Raw genomic sequence first — 18,443 nt, 5'->3', positions numbered from 1 at the left:
ATTCAGGACCCCCAGAACAAAACGGACTCATTTATTTATCCTTTGTGATTTTTTGAGGACAAAATGCAATCAATTATAATTCTGACTTATCACCAGCTATACTGGGTTTTTCTTTCATGGGACTGTCATGTCAAAACTTCTCATACTTTATACAGCCCCCCTGCACTATGTCAAGGACCCCTCGTTGAGAAACACTCAAGGATGACTATGATAATAACATTTAATAACTCATTTATACAGATTTCTAACCTACCTTAAAGGTGATTTTTGTCATTTCCCGAGCATGACAGTCCATTAGCACTCATCGTTTAGAGCAGCCAGGACATTCTGCAAAACATCTTATTAGAGATATTGAACTGAATGGCTTTAAAACAACCCAAGTATGAGTAAATGATGACAGAATCTCAATTTTCAGGTCAGCTTTCCTTTTTAATCATTACGTCAGACATCATATCCTTCACCATAGACACATTAAAAAATTAATGCAGCTTTTAAAAAATAGAGCCATCATCAGAACATCAGTCTATACATTAGTACATTAGCAGAGATGGCTTCAGTATGTGCAGACTCTAGCATCTACAGATCAGCTTCATTAGAGTTAGGGTTCAGACAGCATCCTAAAAGACGAGTTGATATAATGACTGACTGTATCAGACACACACACTGAGATCCAGACATGTGGATCTGCTCTACAAACAGCAGGCAGGTTCAGAGGGTGTCAGTCTGGGGTTAAAGAGGATGCCCTTCGACTCCGAAACAGACAAGTGAAAAAAACAGAGGCGACAGCTTCCCTAAAAACATGCTGAGCTCAGCATCTGAATGAACACACGTCTCACACAAAAACTTCTCCAGTCACAAACGTACTGATGTTATCACACACAACCTCTCACACGATCTTATCAAACCAAACAGACCCAAACACACAGAGGCACACATGGACAATGAGCCCCGGGCGAGCTCCTCCCACGACCGGGTCTCACGCTCGCTCCGCTGGAGCACTGGGGTGCGGATAATCCACGATTATGGGATATTATCCGCCTCTCCTTCATCTAACACACACTCTGAACTGAGATTATTCCCATATCACTGTTGTGCAGCGACATTATCCTAATCTGGGAATGCTGGAGGACAGAGATTACAATAAAGACTGCAGATTAACAACACTTAGACATGAAGGAGAGGTTAGGCTGAACGATGATGTCAGACAGGAGGGAAAGAAAAAAACACTTGGGTTAAAATGAAAAGACCCATTAATTTTTGTAGTGCTAGTTACATGCATGAAACTGTCAGAGGGAATGTCTCTAATTTTGTTCTCCATAAGTATTTTATTTTTTATATAATAATTGTTATATTTTAAGTATATATATGTATTATTAGATATAAAACCATCTTATTCTTAACATTTATATAATTTATATACTAATATATATTATAATTAATTATAAGGACCATTTGCATTGATAATTAAGCACAATTTTCCTCCATAATTCTCATTACTATAATTATGCATTTTATACAGTCAAAATGTTTTCCAGAATATATATGTTCTCATTCCTGTAATCCTATTTTAAATTTGAAGAATTTTTTTAAATAAATATTTTTCAATTTATTTTAAATTTAAATGAAAAAATAAATAAATGTAGTACTGTAACAATGACTATACTGTATACATATTTTACATTTCAATAATATATAATTTTTGTTTAACATTACAGTTTAAATGGGCTTAATTGTCAAATCTTAATGGTCCTAAAATAACGTGTTTAAATATAATTTCTAATCTCTCTGTTTTGGGGGCTAAAATGGGTTTTTATGAGACAACCCCCTTTAGTGTTTGTTTGAGGTTTATTTTTGAGTTTGATCTCCCTCGAAACATGCAGACGTCTGTCCTTACAGAAGAGAAACATGAGGAGTGTTTGGATGAAGTGCAGCATTGTAAACGCTGTAGTGTTAAATCGGTCACGATCTGCAGATGTTTTCCAGCAGACAGACAGTCACGTCCCTCAGCGCACTCCTTCACTGTCTGACAGCACGCTTTTTCCTGACTGACTCCAGCTGTGAGAGAGAGAGACAACAGTGAGTTCAGATGAAGATGTGACTGAACCACAGACACTGAGGGCTTTCATATTCAGACTCACCTCATTCTCCACCATCCTCAGACGGCCCAGTGCGTCTTTTGCTGCATCCTGAGAAACAGAACAGCTTTAATCTAAACTATTGTTTCCATATTGTTGAAATGACTTCACAAAAGTGACTTCCAGCTTCTGCTGTGTTTTAAGGCACATCACATAGTTTTGATCAAACATCTGCACATCCATGAGTGTTTCAAGTCAACATCAAGTGACATTCGCAACCCAATTTACTTCAACAATAGCAAGTACTTCTGAGTGACATGAGAATGAAATACACACCTCGCAGCTTATTAATGAGATTACACAGAACAGCTCAAGTCTGACTGTGTGTGTGTGTGTGGTCTACTCACCCTGTTGCCTTGGCTGGAAAACATTTTAATCGAATCCGAGAGCCCGTTGACAAACTTCTGCAGCACATTTTCATATTCTGAGACAGACAGAGATCCAGGACATTATTGATTATCTGTTTAGCTGCTGAACGTCTCTCATATGCATCGCTGCGAAGATCAGTTCATTGTGCTGAATCATTTATTTAGAAGATTCGTTTAAATTAACCGTTTAAAAAATGATTCACAGACTCATATGAATCATCAATCTTTATTCCCAGCAGTCCACATGCAGCATTGTATGTCCGTATTCATAACATAGAAAACATTAAAGAGCCAGTAAGATGAAAATTCTAAGCTTCCTATCACTGTTTATAAGTCCTGTACATTAGGTTTAAATCCATCCAAGGTTAAAAAACATTGTCATTTTGTCAAAATATCATTTTAAAATTACCTCAATTCTCAGAGATCCCCAAACGGTTCGCGCGAAGCTGTTCAAAAGATTCAGTTTCCTTAAACCCCACCTTTCGGTCGCATACTGTGTTCTGATTGGTCAACTAACATAGTCAGGTTTGATTGGATGTTCGGCACACAACTTCACGGTAAAGAATGCGTTAGCATCTTTTTGGGGTGAATTATGTTTTATTCCTCTCATCGCGAGGCAAACAGTAAAATAAAAAACTTGAACAGTCTCGCTGCTTTTTCTTCTGTGTGGGCGTATTCAAGCCGCGCGCTTCAGTTTGAATCTGAATAACGCGTTCAGCGTGGGGGCGTGGTCACATTAGAAATAATGAAGGGAGACGTGAAAAACAGACATTGCGTTGTTTTCATATGGATTACTTTTAGGGGTGCTCCGATCACGATCGGCCGATCGTTATGCGCATCTCGTCAGTAAAGCCGGTTTTCTAATCAGCGGTTAATTCCATCAGGTGCGTGATTTCACATAGAGCAGCTGTTACTACACAGAGCCGTTGTTAATAGAGAAGATGCGCAAATCCACTTCATTTTCAGCGTTTTTTGGCGCATTTTCTCAGTTAACAACGGCTCTGTGTAGTAACAGCTGCTCTATGTGAAATCACGCACCTGATGGAATTAACCGCTGATTAGAAAACCGGCTTTACTGATGAGATGCGCATTAATGATCGGCCGATCGTGATCGGAGCACCCTTAATTACTTTATCACAGAATATCTGTTTTCGGCAGCACTTGTTTAGTTTTAAAGTAGACATGTCAAGCTTTCTATAGATATCTCTCTCATGTCTCTTCGTTGAGTATTCACGGAGTTACACTTCATTTTAATGACGTGTTTGTAAATGAAGATCAGCGCAGACAGGCTGCAGACAGAACACAAACTGAGACGCTCGGGGGGGGGGGGGGTTGGGGGGGGGTAACTTTATAAATCGTGTACTTTTTGGTTTAAATACTTTGCACATTGTTTACACTGATGGACAGCTACATCATACACTGTAATACAGGTAATTTTTGAAGTAAAATAGGTGTTTTATGATTAGGTTTTGGGGTGTTTTTCCTCTTTTTATCTAATGATATAAACTACTGCTCTAAAGTTTGGGATTTTTTAATGCTGAAAGAGGTCTCTTCTGTTCACCAGGTTTGCATTTACTTAATAGAGTAAAATAATATTGTGATATATTTCAATCTTTTTATTTCTGTGATCAAAGCAAAGTCTTCAGTGTCACATGACCTTCAGAAATCATTCTGATATTTGCTGCTCAAGAAACATGTCTGATTATTATCCAAGTTAAAAACAGCTGTGCTGATGAATATTTTTGTGGAAACTTTAATTGATAGAAAGTTCAGCGTTGACTAGAAACAGAAATCTTTGATAACATTCATCAATCAAGTCACTTTAATGCATCCTTGCAGAATTATAGCATTAACTTTTAAGAAAAAAGACCCAATTTGCATCTTAATGAGAAGTTTTCTAATGTGATGTGGTACCTGTGAGTGCTGCTGGATGTCTCTCCAGATATGATTTCTGCCACTGCAGTCGCTGACAGACGTCCGTGTGCTGCTTGATCAGCTCTGACGCGTCTCGTCTGTTCTTCTTACAATCGTTGATCTACAGAGAAGCACATAATGACTCTCGATTCACTCTGTATCCGGTCAACAGCTCGATCCTATCACTACTGACTCCAGCACACACCTTCCAGTCCAGTCTCTCTTTATCGTGGTGAAGCAGACTGAAGCTGTGCATCTTATACTGCGGAGGAGACGAGCTGAAACCACCCAGAGACACGGGTTAAACACACTCACAGAGCAACATGGAATCAGAGCCGTACCATCAGCTTTAGTGTTACCTCGGTTTACAGTTCTTGTCGTGATCCTTTCTTGGTTTGGATCTCGGAGAAGAAGCCTGCTAGAAAAGAAAAAGTTTCATGCAGCTTCTGTCCAGCTGTCTCTGTGTGACATAAATAGCAATAAGTGTCATCTCATACCCGTTCCTTTTCCCTGCTTCTCTCTTTCTGGTCTTTCTCAGGTGTGAGCGGGTCGATGATGAGCCATTTCTCCGTCACCGGCTGCAGCTGAACTCCAGACAGCGGCTCACGGATCTTCACAAGCACCTCCAGCTTCCCTCCCGTTGCCTTCCGTCCGTCCAACACCTGCAGCAGCAGCAGCACAGACTCATGGGACACCGGCGCTCGTGAGCATGTGAGAAGTGAGCGTGTGTGAATCACTCACGTCTATAATCTCTCGGATCTCACACTGGTTCTCCAGAGCTTCCAGCTTCAGCTGAGCACTTCCCACCACTTTATCTGTCTTGAAGAGACCGCTGCGCACACACACACACACACACACACACACGCACACGCACATCAAATAATTAAGAGTCATTGCTAATGAGGGTGACAACACATTTATACTCCATATGAAAAGTGAAAAACTATTTTGCCTAAAAAAAACCTAGGCTTTATTTTTAGGACTATTAATTTCAATTAATTTCATGATAATTAAAAATAAAAACAAATATTATGAATGATTTTAAATGTAGTAAAACATTTAAGCTGATTTGTTTTAAATTCCTTTAAAATAATTGAAGATGAAAAAAATGAGAATCATCAATAAAAATTATGAGAATTTGCCAAAAAAATAAAAAATGCAGATATATAACAGTAATGAGAATTTTTTATTGTCACTATGCAAAAATTATGTATTTTTACTTTCTGCCCCAAAAAAGTTGCAATTAATTGATCAAAATTGATCATGCAATTTTTGTATTGTTTTATTCCATAGTGGAAAAAAAAAAAATTCAGAAAAAATTATTAGAACTCTGAAATGTAAATTTAGAATTCATAAGAAAAATTCTAAATTGTGAGATATAAACTCACAATTCTGGAAAAACAATACTGAACTTCGAGATAAAAAGTCAAGTTTTATTCTGTGGAGGAAATACGATTATATAAGAACCCTTAATAGTCCAAAAAATAATCGTAATTTTCCTTTTGCTAAATATGACTATTCTTACGAGGTGTAACGTGATCTGGGTGTGTTATTGTCAGATTCACTATTAGTGTTGATCAACAGGACTCTCACCCTTTGTGTACGACCTCAAACTTGATGCCTTTGGCCTGAACCACTCTCTTAAAGCCTCGGTGATCTCTCTTGATGTTCAGCTTGAACTCCTCCTTAAACTCTGAAACACACCAAGACTGTCAGCTAATGCTGCCACCAGCTGTCTAACACAGATCCTGCATCTGTGTGTGTGTGTTTGTGTGTGTGCACACCTGGGCAGCTGGAGTTTCTCACAGTGCTGGTTTTGTCTCTCTGAGCTTCTTCCTAAGAAACAAACACACACTGTTAGATGCTGATAGCATGTGTGTGTGTATAGAGGAGAGTGAAAGTGTTGCGTACCGCGCTGGGGAACGGGAACTCAAAGAGCACACTCGTAACCAGATCGTTGGCTGAGACTCCTGGAGATAACAAAGAAAACAACATTTGCAGTCATTTTGTCACAGAATTTCAGGAATTGTTTTATTCATATATAGACATTACTGCTGACAAAGCTGGAGTTAGTGAACATTTTATGAAAGAAATGAATAAAAACATCCCAAAAACATTTAAACTGTAGTGTATTTCAGAGACAAATCAGTCTTTTTACAGCCTTCTGACACACACACACACACACCTGGAGGAGCAGGCAGGTTGATTCCTTTCACGATGGTCAGCACCATGTCACTGGACGTCAGGTTAGGAAAGATCCTAAACACAGAGATGAAGACTTTTAGAGAGTCTGTATAGGACCCCTCACTGACAGCCATGTGTGAGTGTGTGTGTGTGTGTGTTCTCACTTGACAGAGTTGAAGGTGCGCTCCTCTGTGTGGAATTTAGGAACTGAACTTCCTTCAGCGTGAGCTTTCTTCAGCACTTCAATATTACTCATGCATTCCTCAGCCAGCTTCTCAAACCTACACACACACATTTTATTTTTATATACTTGTAATAGTTTTATACAGAACTAATAACCTTTACTCAGCAGTAATCCTTAAACCAAACCCTTTTTTTTTATTTGCTATGTTTATTAACCCGTTTCTCTCATATTTGCTGCTCCAATGTTCATTTCAGGTTTTACTAAACATGTGGAGGCATGTAGCTTAATCTAACCGACACACAAACAAGTTTATTATTCATAACAGAAATCTTCTGTAAGAGTCTAAATGTATTTACTGTCACTTTTGATCAATTTAAAGCATCCTTGAACACACACCTGAAAAGTCTGCTAACCTTGCATCAATTAAAAAAAAACTATAAATCAAGATAAATGAAAGCACACACACCTGGCAGTTTCAGCTATGTTCCCCAGATGAGTGTACTGCTGCGAGTACGCCAGACATTTCTGGAAACAAGAGTTAGAAAGTCATTTCGACTGGAAATAAAGCATGCACTTCCCTTTAGACGGATCAGATCTCTGGAGTTTAGCTGGTGGTGTGTGTAAAGACCTCGTGCTGTTGTTTGAGATGCCCCATGAGTTGAGCGCACTGCTCAGATGAGCGCTGAGAGAGAGCGGACGAGCGTGAATGAGACAGTGTGTAGTCGTCCTCGCGCACTGGAGCGGCCGGCACCTGGACACCAGACAAACAACTTACAACACTTTCAGAAATTAATGTGCATCATTTATACATCATTTTGTAGAAGTAGAGTTGAAAATCTTGAAGGTACTTCAGCATCTTGCTCTGATCAAAGCATCTGATTTCATAAATTTGACTTCATAACTCGTAAACACAAAGTCCCCAGGAGGTTTCAGCCCTCTAAAACCAGTTCCGGTGATGTTTGTGTGTGTCAGTGGTTCACACACCTTGCTGATGTCCACAGGAAGTCCGGCCTTGGCGGCAGTGATCATGGGTTCGAGGCCTTTAGCGTTCCTCAGGTGCTGAGCGGCTCCCTGCATGTCCTTCATCTCTTTAGAGCGCAGCGCGGCCTTCACGAACTGCTGCCTGCGTAGGGTCAGGAAATCCAGCTGCTGCTGGGCTACAGAACAACACACACGTCACACAACAGAGCAGACACGTCACTGCTGATATAGAAACACACATCTACCTTTCCCTCCTGGTTTGGGGGTGTTTGTGGAGCCGGTGGGTGTCCCTGCGGTGGACGAGGCTTTCGGAGGAGCGGGAGCTCTGGATTTCTGAACGGCAGGCTGAGCCGATGGCTACACAGACACAGAGAGATGAAGAACCAGACTGAAGCACAGTTTCCAGAGGTTTCGCTGAACTCTGACTCTACCTTCTGTGGACCCTCGTCTTCATCTGCGTCGGCATCTGCGTCCTGATTGGCCAGTTTCATGGCTGTCTCCAGAACGCCCATGAAGTTCTGCTGACCGCCTTCAGTGCCCTGCAGCGGAGGACAACCTGACACACACACACACACACACACACACACACACACACACACACACACACACACACACACACACATTAACAATGCGAAAATGAAGTGCACAAACTGTAAAACTCTACTCTGGAAGCTTGACATGGAAATCCTTCAAATTTCAGAATGGTGAGAAAAAAAAATAATAAATAATAATAATACAAAAAAATGAATTGTGAAGCAATTCAAAAAAGTAATTATGACTATTTTTCAGAACTGCAAGAAAACAAGTTTTATTAAATGAATTATAAGATAAAAAATGTTTAATTACATTTTTAATCTGTGCAGAAACAGCTTCCATAACTACATTATTTCTGTTTGACTGCTTATAATTAATTTAATTCCATCATTTTAAAGGTACACTACAATTCAGTGTATGGGGTCAATAAGCATTTTTTTTTTTAAGAGATACATTTTGAACTTTCTATTCATCAAATAATCCTGAAATATAAAACACATCACTCCACAAAAATATGAGCAGCACAACTGTTTTCAACAGTGATAAAAATCAGAAGTGTTTCCTGAGCAGCGAATCGGCACATCAGAGTGATTTCTGAAGATCATGTGACACTGAAGACTGGAGGAATGATGCTGAAAATACAGCTTTTATCACAGGAATAAATATTTAATCTAAATGTATAAATGCTTAATTAAAATTAAAAATACATTTGAAGTTTTCTTTTATAAAATTTTCACATAGAACTAAATTCAAGTTAAAAAGTATATACCTTACCAACCCCAAACATCTGAACAGCCGTGTATATTTAATAATTATAAATAAATAAATAATCAGCACACCACACTCTAACGTTTGCAAACACCTCTTGATATTTTTAGATTTTAATTAACACATTATACGGTACATTTCTTAACTGGTGAGAGACATTCAAAGACGTCTTACTGTATTTGTCAGAAACTTGGCTGTCTCTGGAAACAAGTAATCAAGTGTTACCTGGTGGAACAGGAAGTTCTGCCAGATTCACCGGCCGTCCTGCTTTATGAGCTTTAATGGCGTCTTGATATTGCTGAAGTCCAGAACACACACACACACACACACACACACACACAAGAGATGAATGAAATGGCACCTGTTGATTTATTTAAGTTAGTGTTCGCGTGTGTTACCTTGATTATGCGCTGGTGCATGCGTGCCTTGCGCTCGTCTCCTTTGCTCTTGGCGCTCTCTGCAGCTTCTTTATATCTGTCCATGCGCTGCTGTAAGGCCTCGGCGACGCTCCGGGGAGCACAGAGAGCTGAAACACACATGTATGCTTTCATTTACAGCATAACTGATGCTGACTGGGTCCGAGCAGTGTGTGGGATGTCAGGTTCACACACACACACACACACACACACACACACACACACACACACACACCTGTGTCTGGGGCAGCAGTGGGTGAAGCCGGAGGGACGGCTGGTTTAGAGGACAGCTGAGGAGGGTTAGAACGCACCTCTTCAACCTCTCCTGAAAGACAGAGACACTTTCATCAAAATCAGACCGACCAGAATGAATCTGAAGTGAATGAAGAGCTGTGAGGTGAAGCAGTACCAGGAGGGGGCGGCATTGAGCTGAGGTCCACAAACTCCCCTCGGTCAACACGCTCCACCACAGAGTCCAGTCTCTGGGAAGAAGAGAGGCATTTTCCCAGTTTGTTGTGGTTAATTGTCATCTAGTGTTGTGTATGCAGATACATCTACAATCCACAATAACAGACCTACACTTCTGTTCAAAAGATCGCAGTCAGTAAGAGTTTTAATGCTTTTCAGCCAAGTCTGTTCTGTTTTTTGTGTGGATATATAGTACTGTAATATAATGCTTTTTCCCAAGTTCTAGTTTATTTATAATAACTCTGGTCTTTATTGTCACTCTGGTAGAATGAAACATGACAGTGTTTTAACTGAAACATGAGTGGAACAGACGCTGGCAACACTCCCTCACCTTGGACACTTGGTAGAGTTGTTTGGCTCGATCCGTGTTCCCGCTCTGCTTGGCCTTCAAGGCTGCCAGCTTATACTCTCTCTGTCTGCTTAAAATACTCGCTTTGAGCTCTGAAACACACGCAGACATGTGTGTGACAACAGCTTCACAGAGACAGTTGAATGAGAGCGTGTGTGTGTGTGTGTGTGTGTGTGTGTGTGTGTGTGTACCCGAGTGCTGTGTGCTGGGCTGGCCGGGTGTGAGGGGTGATATGGCTGGTGTATCGGGCGTTACGACCGTCGCTCTCTGTGACGGAGGCAGGAGCAGCTGAGGTTTGGAGGGAGCTGGCTTGACATTGGCCGTCTGCAGTGGTGTGTTTGCTCGAGCAGGCTTTTCTGGCTCTCTGATTGGCTCAGCCTGTGGAGCAGTTTGTAATGGCTCGGATACTTGATGCATATAATACATTGCCTTTGGGAATATATTGGTTGATCGCTATCTGAGACATTGCAAACTTCCAGTCTTTTTTCTGTTTGACTGATAAAAGGAGTGAGAAGGACTTTTATTTTGACAGCACCTGAATGTAGAAGCATAGGACTTCATATTCTCTCTGTCTAACAATAGAGCTTTGATACTTCATAAATATGCCATCATATTTAGGAAACACACATGTTTATCATTTAAACAAGTCTTTAAATATCTGGTGAATATTTCCAAAAACCTCAAAAACTTTGGCAAACCCAGCTGAAGAGTATATTGTGGCTTTCTTCTATGACAATGCATTAGTATATTTTATTATTGCTATCTAGTGCAGCATAAATGTAGTAAAAATAACCTTAAACTTACATATATACAAAAAATATAAACATACACTATATAAAATATAGTATAAATTGTTTATTTTAGTTATTTTTAATCATGCTCTTTTTCTTCAATTTGACAAATTCTCAAATAATTTACTTCTAATAGTATGTAAAATAAAGGTAAATATGAATACAGCAATTGTTACACTTGTGTTATTTACTATAAGTACATTAAATAATCTTATTCATTTAGAATAATTGTAATAAATACCGTCTGGTACATGTCCAAGCGCTCTTGCAGGCGAACCTCCAGGCTGGCAGGTGCATTCTGGGATGCGGGCGCTGCATTTGAGCGTTGAGGAGGCACTGGTGATGGAAGAGGTTTCCTGATCACTTGCTCCTCATCGTCTTCCAGTACCTCATTCAGCTCAGCCTGAAACACATGAAACGACTTCAATCAAAAACATTTCCTGCGAGAAACATCATACCTGATGCCACCTGTAGAGGACGTGAAGACAAGAAGGTTTGTGTCTTACCAAGAGATCAGCATCGTTCTCTAAATCACCATCATCGTCTCCGTCCTCGTCCAGGTCTTTCATACAATGGGCTGCAATGCGCTCAATGTCCCCCAAGGGCACTGGAGCTACATGACGCAAAAGAGAGAGAAAGATGACGAACAAATGCCAAGGGACAAGGTTTGGGTGCCAAGCACGGCTTGCTGCTTCTTCACCTTTTCCTCCAGGTTTCTTGGCCGCTGGTCCAGCCCTCCCTCCTCCCCCCATCAATGCCAGAAGCTCCGCCTCCAGCTCCTCATCATTTCCTCCAGAGTCATCCAGCCCATCGTCAGGAGACAAGTCCAACAGCAATCCCATCTGATTGAACGTGGGGATGGAGAGCCAGGGTTATTTTTATTAGTATCGTTGAGATAGTATTTTAATTTTTTTCAGTTTTATCATTTTCATATGATTAAAATTTCTGTTATAAAGTTTAAGTAATTTTTGTGTGTGTCATTTTAATTCGTTTTTTATTTTGTTATTTTATTACTTCAAGTTAAACTTAATGAAAAAGAGAAATGTTGTAAAATGAAATAAGCATTTTTCTTTTCAAGTAATAAAATGTATCTTTTATTTTATTTACTCGTTAGTTTTAGTTGATTGTAATTACCCTGTGGATAGCAACTGATTTATTGATTATTTTAACGTGAACTTGCAAATTCTAAAAGCATTTTATACATCTACATTCACTTAATATGTATTTAAAATATTTTATTTGATCTTATTTTATGAAGGTACTTCAGGTGGAAGTAATTGAAAGTAACATAGCTGCCTCTGCAGCTATTTTTGTTGTTGTTTTTTAATTATATTTTGGTTAGTGTTTATTTTATTTCAAGTAACACATTTTTTTAATTAGGTTTTGGTTTTAATTTACAAGACTCAAAACTGATTTATTGATTGTTTGAACATTATGATATTATATATTATATTAACTGCTGAAGTTTTTGCGTCTACATGTGTGGCACACAAAAGTGAATGCAGTTTAAGTATACTAAATAATAATACCAAGTTCTACATGCCACCACAAGTCTGTCATTTTCATCAAATATTATTAAGTAAAATAAATAAATACGTAAATAAGCATGCACAGTCTTGTGTTGTACCTGTCTGGCCCTGGCGGTCCCCTGGCCCTTCTGCGCAGGGTTCTGGCTTCGACTCATTTTCTCCAAAGGTCTCTCAAACCTGAAGAGAGAGTGATTCATTAATAACAGCCACTGCATCAGGATCAGTCTGTCAATAACACAACATACAACCACTCCAGAACGCGAGTGACGTCATGACGTGAACCGTGACGTCTGTATTTGTATAATCCACGCATCAGAATCTACGCATATATATATATATATATATATATATATATATATATATATATATATATATATATATATATATCCCAGACCTCCACCACCTTTACCATTAACACTGACTGAGATCACCAGGGAATGTTTCAGCAGTATTTAACCTGCTAGTGTTTACAGGATTAAACAAGTCAGTCTAAAGCATTTATTTAGCTGATTTTGCACCCAAACTGTTGGAAACAAAGCCAAACGAAGCCATAAAATAAATATCAGATAATTCATAATATAAATCATAAAGTAAACAACTAATTCAGTCAAAGTGCCTGCTAGCAAGGAGGCTAATTCTTCCATCAGACTTTGTTTACTAATAATTTGAACGAGATACCTCTATCATATGTTCCTCCGAAAAAGGGTTGCGTGGTGAATATCTGTTCTGTTAAGACGAATAAGCTACCTGTGATTATGTTTATGCGCCAGAGTGTCATTGATACAGAGATAAACACAGATCCGCACCGATGTCAGTGTAGATTCAGCACTTCCTGCTTTTCGCCAGGTTTCCCATAGCAACGGTGGAGGCTCGCGCTTTACGGCACGCGGGAACGGCCCACAATCCACAGCGTGTCGGTGTATTACGACTTTAAATAATTTATTTAAAATGTGTGACGGTTGGTCGTGTTATAATTTGTTTTCTCTTGTGAAGCGAATCCTTCCCGTCAGTTTAAAATTATACGTTATTTATATTTTTCAAATGGTTTTAAACTGTTTATTTGATTTAAGTGATTCATAATTGGTTATAAGAAATTATTTTACAAAACTGGGTTTGAGGAAAGTTGAATACATTTTAACAAGCAATCTACAGTATGCAAATTTAGCGTGTCATTAACTTTTGAACTTTTAATTTTAGTTGAATCTGGAGTAAATCAAGACAGTAACCAAAAGAAAAATCAAACAACAGGTTTCTTGAACCCATGTAACCCTAATTATCAGCCAATCACACTTCCAGTTTGAGATTACATAATTTTCAGTAATATAAAGAACATGTTGAGTTCAAAGCCTCTAAGAGCAGGCATGTGGACTTTGTGTTTAATAGTACTTTAAAAATAGACATCGAGACAGCTAGCCAAAGTCTCAGCTGTATTGTTCAAAACAATGCAATTATTGATCTGATGTGTGCATCTGTGAGAGATTTTGAGGTGTTAGAAAGTGGAAACAATACAAAGTAATTCTTTACATCATGACATCCTTTATTTAATTGATTAATTCACAAAAAACAAAACAAAAACAAATCATTTCCAGCTCATGAAGCGGTTCAGGGTGTAAACTGAAAGGGCCAGTCTGCGTTGTGCTCATCAGGTGACTGAAGGATCCGCTCGGACCTGAAACACAACAGGACTCTTAAATCCACCCGTGCTCTGGAATGAACCATGCATGAGAGACAGAGGCAGATATCAGACCTGCAGTAGGGCAGTTTAAGAGCGGAGTACAGCTCAGGGGTGTTGGGGGTCATGACCATGTTCTGACGGGACACCGGCGTGACCTCTGACCCCTCAGATGATGGTGTGACACACGGGGACAGAGAGAGCTGCTCCGGTGCTGCTGCACCTGCACACAAACAGCTGCATTACAGTGTGATGTTAGTGCTGTAAACATCTGTGTGTGAGCTCTGTGTGTGTGTATACGTAGGTCGCTGAGCGCTGTGCTTTCTCTCCTGTTCCACTGCAAGGTTTTCTTGACCGGAGAAAAACTGAGGAAGTCTGACTTCAAACGGGAGGCTTTCTGCCGCTCAAACTCACATCTCTGAAACACACACATGCAGATTAATTACTGGAGGACAGTTATGATCATCAAGTGTTACAGGAATAATTCACCTAAAATTAAACCCTATTATTATGCAACCCATGCACTTATTTTTCTGTGGAAACTAAAAGGAAAATGTAATGATTAAGCAGCTCATTCAAAAGATTCATTAGTTTTAAGATGCTTTGATTTTTATGCTTGACAACCCCCTGGTGGTCACTATAAACTGTTGCTGTAGCAAAAAGATTCTTGAATCTTCAAAATGTCTTTCTTTGAACCGTAAAGAGAGCTGGGTGATTTCTAGAGTGATTTTTGCACTCTAAGTTTACAGAGACTATGAACATTTTTACTCACAAATAGCAATTTACACCTCATAAAATATGAAAGCTTGACATAATTAGATTTATATTCTTTATAAAAATGTCCTCGACTTTTACTAATTGCCATGACTCCAGGTATAGAAATCACACCTTTAAAACTCCCTCGTTCATCCAAGGTTTTCAAAGACTTTTTTGTCTTCTCATTTTAAAGCTTGATTTTATTTTAAAAGAATTTAAGCATTAAGGCATTAAGCCCCCATGGAAATAAGCTGAGGCCCACTAGAGGGCCCAGACCCCGGTTGAGAACCACTGCATTAGTGAATTGTTGATCATTTAATGGGGTTCTCTCCACATGATGCCACTGTTAGGTGAATGGACTTCATTCAAGATTCAAAATGTATATCATGTACAAGTTATGACATAAGCAGTGAAATGTAGGTCTGACATACTCTTTATACTGTGCAAAAAAAAAAAAGTTCTAAAAAAAAAAAAAAAAAAAACTAATGAACTACACAATATATTAAGTTGCTACACCGATGCGGTGTAGAGATGCAACAAAAACTGCTACACAGATGATGTGTGGAGATGCAAACAATATGTAGTGTTTTTACATTCATTAAAAATGTGAAGACATGCAATAATGACAAACATGTAATCAGTGCGAGCTCCTCTCACCTCGTGACCCAATCGGATTGCAGCTTCAGTGAAGGCATGCCTCTCTTGCTGGAAGCTCCGCCTCTGCCTGTTAAACTCCTCCCAGTGGTCCTGTAGCCGCTCCCACTCCTCCAGATAGTAGCAGTCCATCAGCACAGTGGGGAGGGGCGGAGACACACTGTCCTGAGAGAAATCACCTTCAGCTACTCTCCTAAACCTTAACACAAGATCAGACGGGACCGCGGCTCTCGTGTCTGACCTGCAGTAACTGCTGCTGCGCTCGGATCAGATGTCTGCTCTGCTCCAGCTCCTCCTCAAGATGAGCCAGCAGCTTCTCCTGGTCTGTCCCGTGAGCAACAGGACCTGAGCACACACGCAGAATCAAGTCTATAAAGCCTCCTCGAACCTGTCAGTTTCAAATCACACGGTTCTTACTCCTTAACATGAGCTCCTGGAGTCTTTTCTGAACCTGCATCCACTCCTGGACCACACCTCCGGTCACATGATCACCGAGGCACTGCTCTGATTGGACCAGCACTTTGTCATCGTTCTCATCTGCCAGTTCTGTATGGCGGCGGTCTCTTAGTGTCTAATTAAAAAGATTTTACTATAGGAGCACCCTGATTTGCATACTTTCATCTTAAATTTTATAGTGGGAGTCACAATTCATACTTAAAAGCATTTAAAATGGGATGTAGTCATTTATTGACACGGGAAATCATGTCTCTCTCGTTCTCACCTGCTCCATGTTATTTCGGAGCATGTGCAGTAGAGTAGTGAGGCCGTGTCGTAGTTTCATGGCTTCTCTGAGCTCGGCTTCCCTTCGGTCCAACAGCAGACGCAGTGCTTCTTCTGTCCTGAGGAGACAAAGCACTTGCACCAACTCTTTAGAAATTTGCCATTAAAAGAACTTAAGTCAAATTGTTTACGGTTATACACATGCATGATTCGTCAGCGCACAGTATTGTCAATAAAACATTTCTAATGTTTCAGGACATTGGTTGTACCTCCCATCAGCCCTTGCGGTCTTGAAGCCAGGCTCTCTCCGTCCGGTCCGCTTCGGCAACACATTTATTATCTCAATGGCTATGGACAGGGAATATAATTCAGTCATGTTTCAGTTGGGTTTTATAGAGTAATGTAACCCCTAGGGTGAGCGAGTGCATCAGGCTCAGAGGTCTGGTGAAAACCAGTAGAAGTTAAACAAACAGGGTTTGTGTAGTAGTGAGTCTCACAGATGCTCCGGTGTTTGTGTCTGTCGGTGAGCTGTGAGAGTTTGTCTCTCATGCGGTTGATGTGCTGCTCTCTGCGCTTCAGCTCTGCTGCCTGCTGGTTACTGCGACACTGCAGCTGCGCACACTGCACACAGACATGCGGATCAGACACAGGTGTAGCTGCAGGGCGGGGTAATGGGCGTGGCATAAGGAGGCGTGCTGAGAGGTGAGTGCTACAACAGATAACCCCTAAGCCACACCCCCTACCTTCACCACAACACCCTCTACTCCAGCCCGCAGTTACCCCTACTTGGGATCTATTGCCTTGCACCTAAGGAACTCTAAGATAGATTAATATTAATTGCACATCATGTGAGAGATTAACCTTTTCTCTTTCAGAGGTCAGAGCATCTTGCAGTCTGGAGATGTGGAGGTCCTTCTCTATAAGCTGCTCCTGTTAAAGATGATATGGTCAGTCATTCTCTTATAATAGAACAATTAAATAATTATATTGGTATAATATTGGAATAAACCTCTTGTGTTTGAGTGGATAGTACCAACATAATAAATAAAATAATGAATATTTTCCTCTTGAGAGGTTCATTCTCTCTTTTTTTTTTTTGCTGGGGTCCTAAATATATAATGCAATTAATAGTTGCAAAATATATGTATACGAAAGTAAAAAAATAATATAAGATACAAGTACTAAAATGAAGTAAAAATACATAATGCATGATAGATGGATAAAAGGAAAATGTTTAACGGAGAAGAATAATAATACGGTCACAAGTTGATGCAAAAAAAATAGAAGATTTGTGAACTGTGATGTTGAGCGAGGCTCGGGTGTTTTGTGCACCTGTAATGAGTTGGTCGGGTCTCTGAAGATCCTGTGTGAGAAGCTGTGTGTGGTTTCATCAGGACACGGAGGCAGAATCACAGAGTTCAGCATCTCTGAGATGCAGAGAAACACAAACTCAATCTGTGTATCAGCCGTGTGACATGCTGACTGTGTGTGTGTGTGTGTGTGTGTTACCTGAACAGTCCTGAGCTCTCATGTGGGATGTTGGGTATCTTGCGACATGTTTGTGTGCCATAAGCCCAGATCCTGCAGCATAACAATATTAATCACTGCAACTCAAAACACTAGCGTCTTAGTCAAAATGCCATTTTCCAGTGTATAGAAATAAATAGGAAATAAAACGGTTTTAAAAGTAAAATTACTGATCAGTTTCTTCAGCAAAGAAGCAAATTAGATTTTTTTCGCACAATTTATAAACGATTAACATCAAGTAACTTATCAAAATGTATCATTTCTACATCAGTTCATTCCCTGAACATATGAATACATACGTCTTATCAGAGCAAAAAAAAAATATATATATAATAACATATGCACCTATTCACTCACAAGGCAGCTTAAAAAGTTAATAAAGAGTGTCACGGAGCAAACTGAGATCATAAATGACTTCTGTTTCATTTAATCAACCATTTGATCTGATATCTGCAGGTTTCCTTCAATCATCTCATCAGTGATTAAGAGCTTC

The 18,443-nt window shown here is 39.7% G+C and overlaps 2 protein-coding genes across 6 annotated transcripts; both read right to left on the bottom strand.

Moving 5' to 3' along the window:
- Window positions 1–1,729: 1,729 nt before the first annotated feature.
- LOC113050062 (coiled-coil and C2 domain-containing protein 1A-like) lies at window positions 1,730–13,484 on the bottom strand. Of its 3 annotated transcripts, none has more exons than XM_026212783.1 (29): window positions 13,300–13,484; window positions 12,720–12,798; window positions 11,793–11,934; window positions 11,599–11,705; window positions 11,334–11,495; window positions 10,493–10,679; window positions 10,284–10,393; window positions 9,894–9,966; window positions 9,720–9,809; window positions 9,467–9,594; window positions 9,294–9,366; window positions 8,198–8,322; window positions 8,012–8,123; window positions 7,770–7,942; window positions 7,414–7,536; window positions 7,252–7,310; window positions 6,766–6,882; window positions 6,603–6,676; window positions 6,329–6,387; window positions 6,202–6,253; window positions 6,011–6,110; window positions 5,159–5,249; window positions 4,915–5,079; window positions 4,777–4,835; window positions 4,623–4,695; window positions 4,418–4,538; window positions 2,483–2,559; window positions 2,139–2,186; window positions 1,730–2,055 (listed from the first exon to the last, which is right to left on the bottom strand). In XM_026212783.1, the coding sequence occupies exons 2-29, from the start codon at window positions 12,774–12,776 to the stop codon at window positions 2,017–2,019; spliced, it is 2,796 nt and encodes a 931-aa protein (XP_026068568.1). In that variant the 5' UTR covers window positions 12,777–12,798; window positions 13,300–13,484; the 3' UTR covers window positions 1,730–2,016. The 3 variants fall into 3 exon arrangements, with proteins under 3 accessions (XP_026068568.1, XP_026068734.1, XP_026068648.1); XM_026212949.1 differs by having other exon boundaries at window positions 4,777–4,832; XM_026212863.1 differs by having other exon boundaries at window positions 13,369–13,482.
- Window positions 13,485–14,137: 653 nt separating this feature from the next.
- LOC113050645 (afadin- and alpha-actinin-binding protein B) lies at window positions 14,138–18,414 on the bottom strand. Of its 3 annotated transcripts, none has more exons than XM_026213961.1 (13): window positions 18,296–18,414; window positions 17,933–18,004; window positions 17,756–17,850; window positions 17,285–17,353; window positions 16,921–17,044; window positions 16,693–16,771; window positions 16,425–16,542; window positions 16,121–16,274; window positions 15,945–16,048; window positions 15,707–15,868; window positions 14,594–14,711; window positions 14,369–14,516; window positions 14,138–14,290 (listed from the first exon to the last, which is right to left on the bottom strand). In XM_026213961.1, the coding sequence occupies exons 2-13, from the start codon at window positions 17,991–17,993 to the stop codon at window positions 14,224–14,226; spliced, it is 1,299 nt and encodes a 432-aa protein (XP_026069746.1). In that variant the 5' UTR covers window positions 17,994–18,004; window positions 18,296–18,414; the 3' UTR covers window positions 14,138–14,223. The 3 variants fall into 3 exon arrangements, with proteins under 3 accessions (XP_026069746.1, XP_026069825.1, XP_026069665.1); XM_026214040.1 differs by having other exon boundaries at window positions 18,308–18,410; XM_026213880.1 differs by lacking the exon at window positions 18,296–18,414 and adding an exon at window positions 18,250–18,286.
- Window positions 18,415–18,443: the final 29 nt, after the last annotated feature.

This window comes from Carassius auratus, chromosome 1, assembly GCF_003368295.1.
Source record: "Carassius auratus strain Wakin chromosome 1, ASM336829v1, whole genome shotgun sequence".
In the NCBI taxonomy this organism is placed as follows: Eukaryota; Metazoa; Chordata; class Actinopteri; order Cypriniformes; family Cyprinidae; genus Carassius; species Carassius auratus.
Note: the sequence above shows the minus strand (reverse complement) of the source record. Positions and strands in the feature narration are given on the sequence as shown.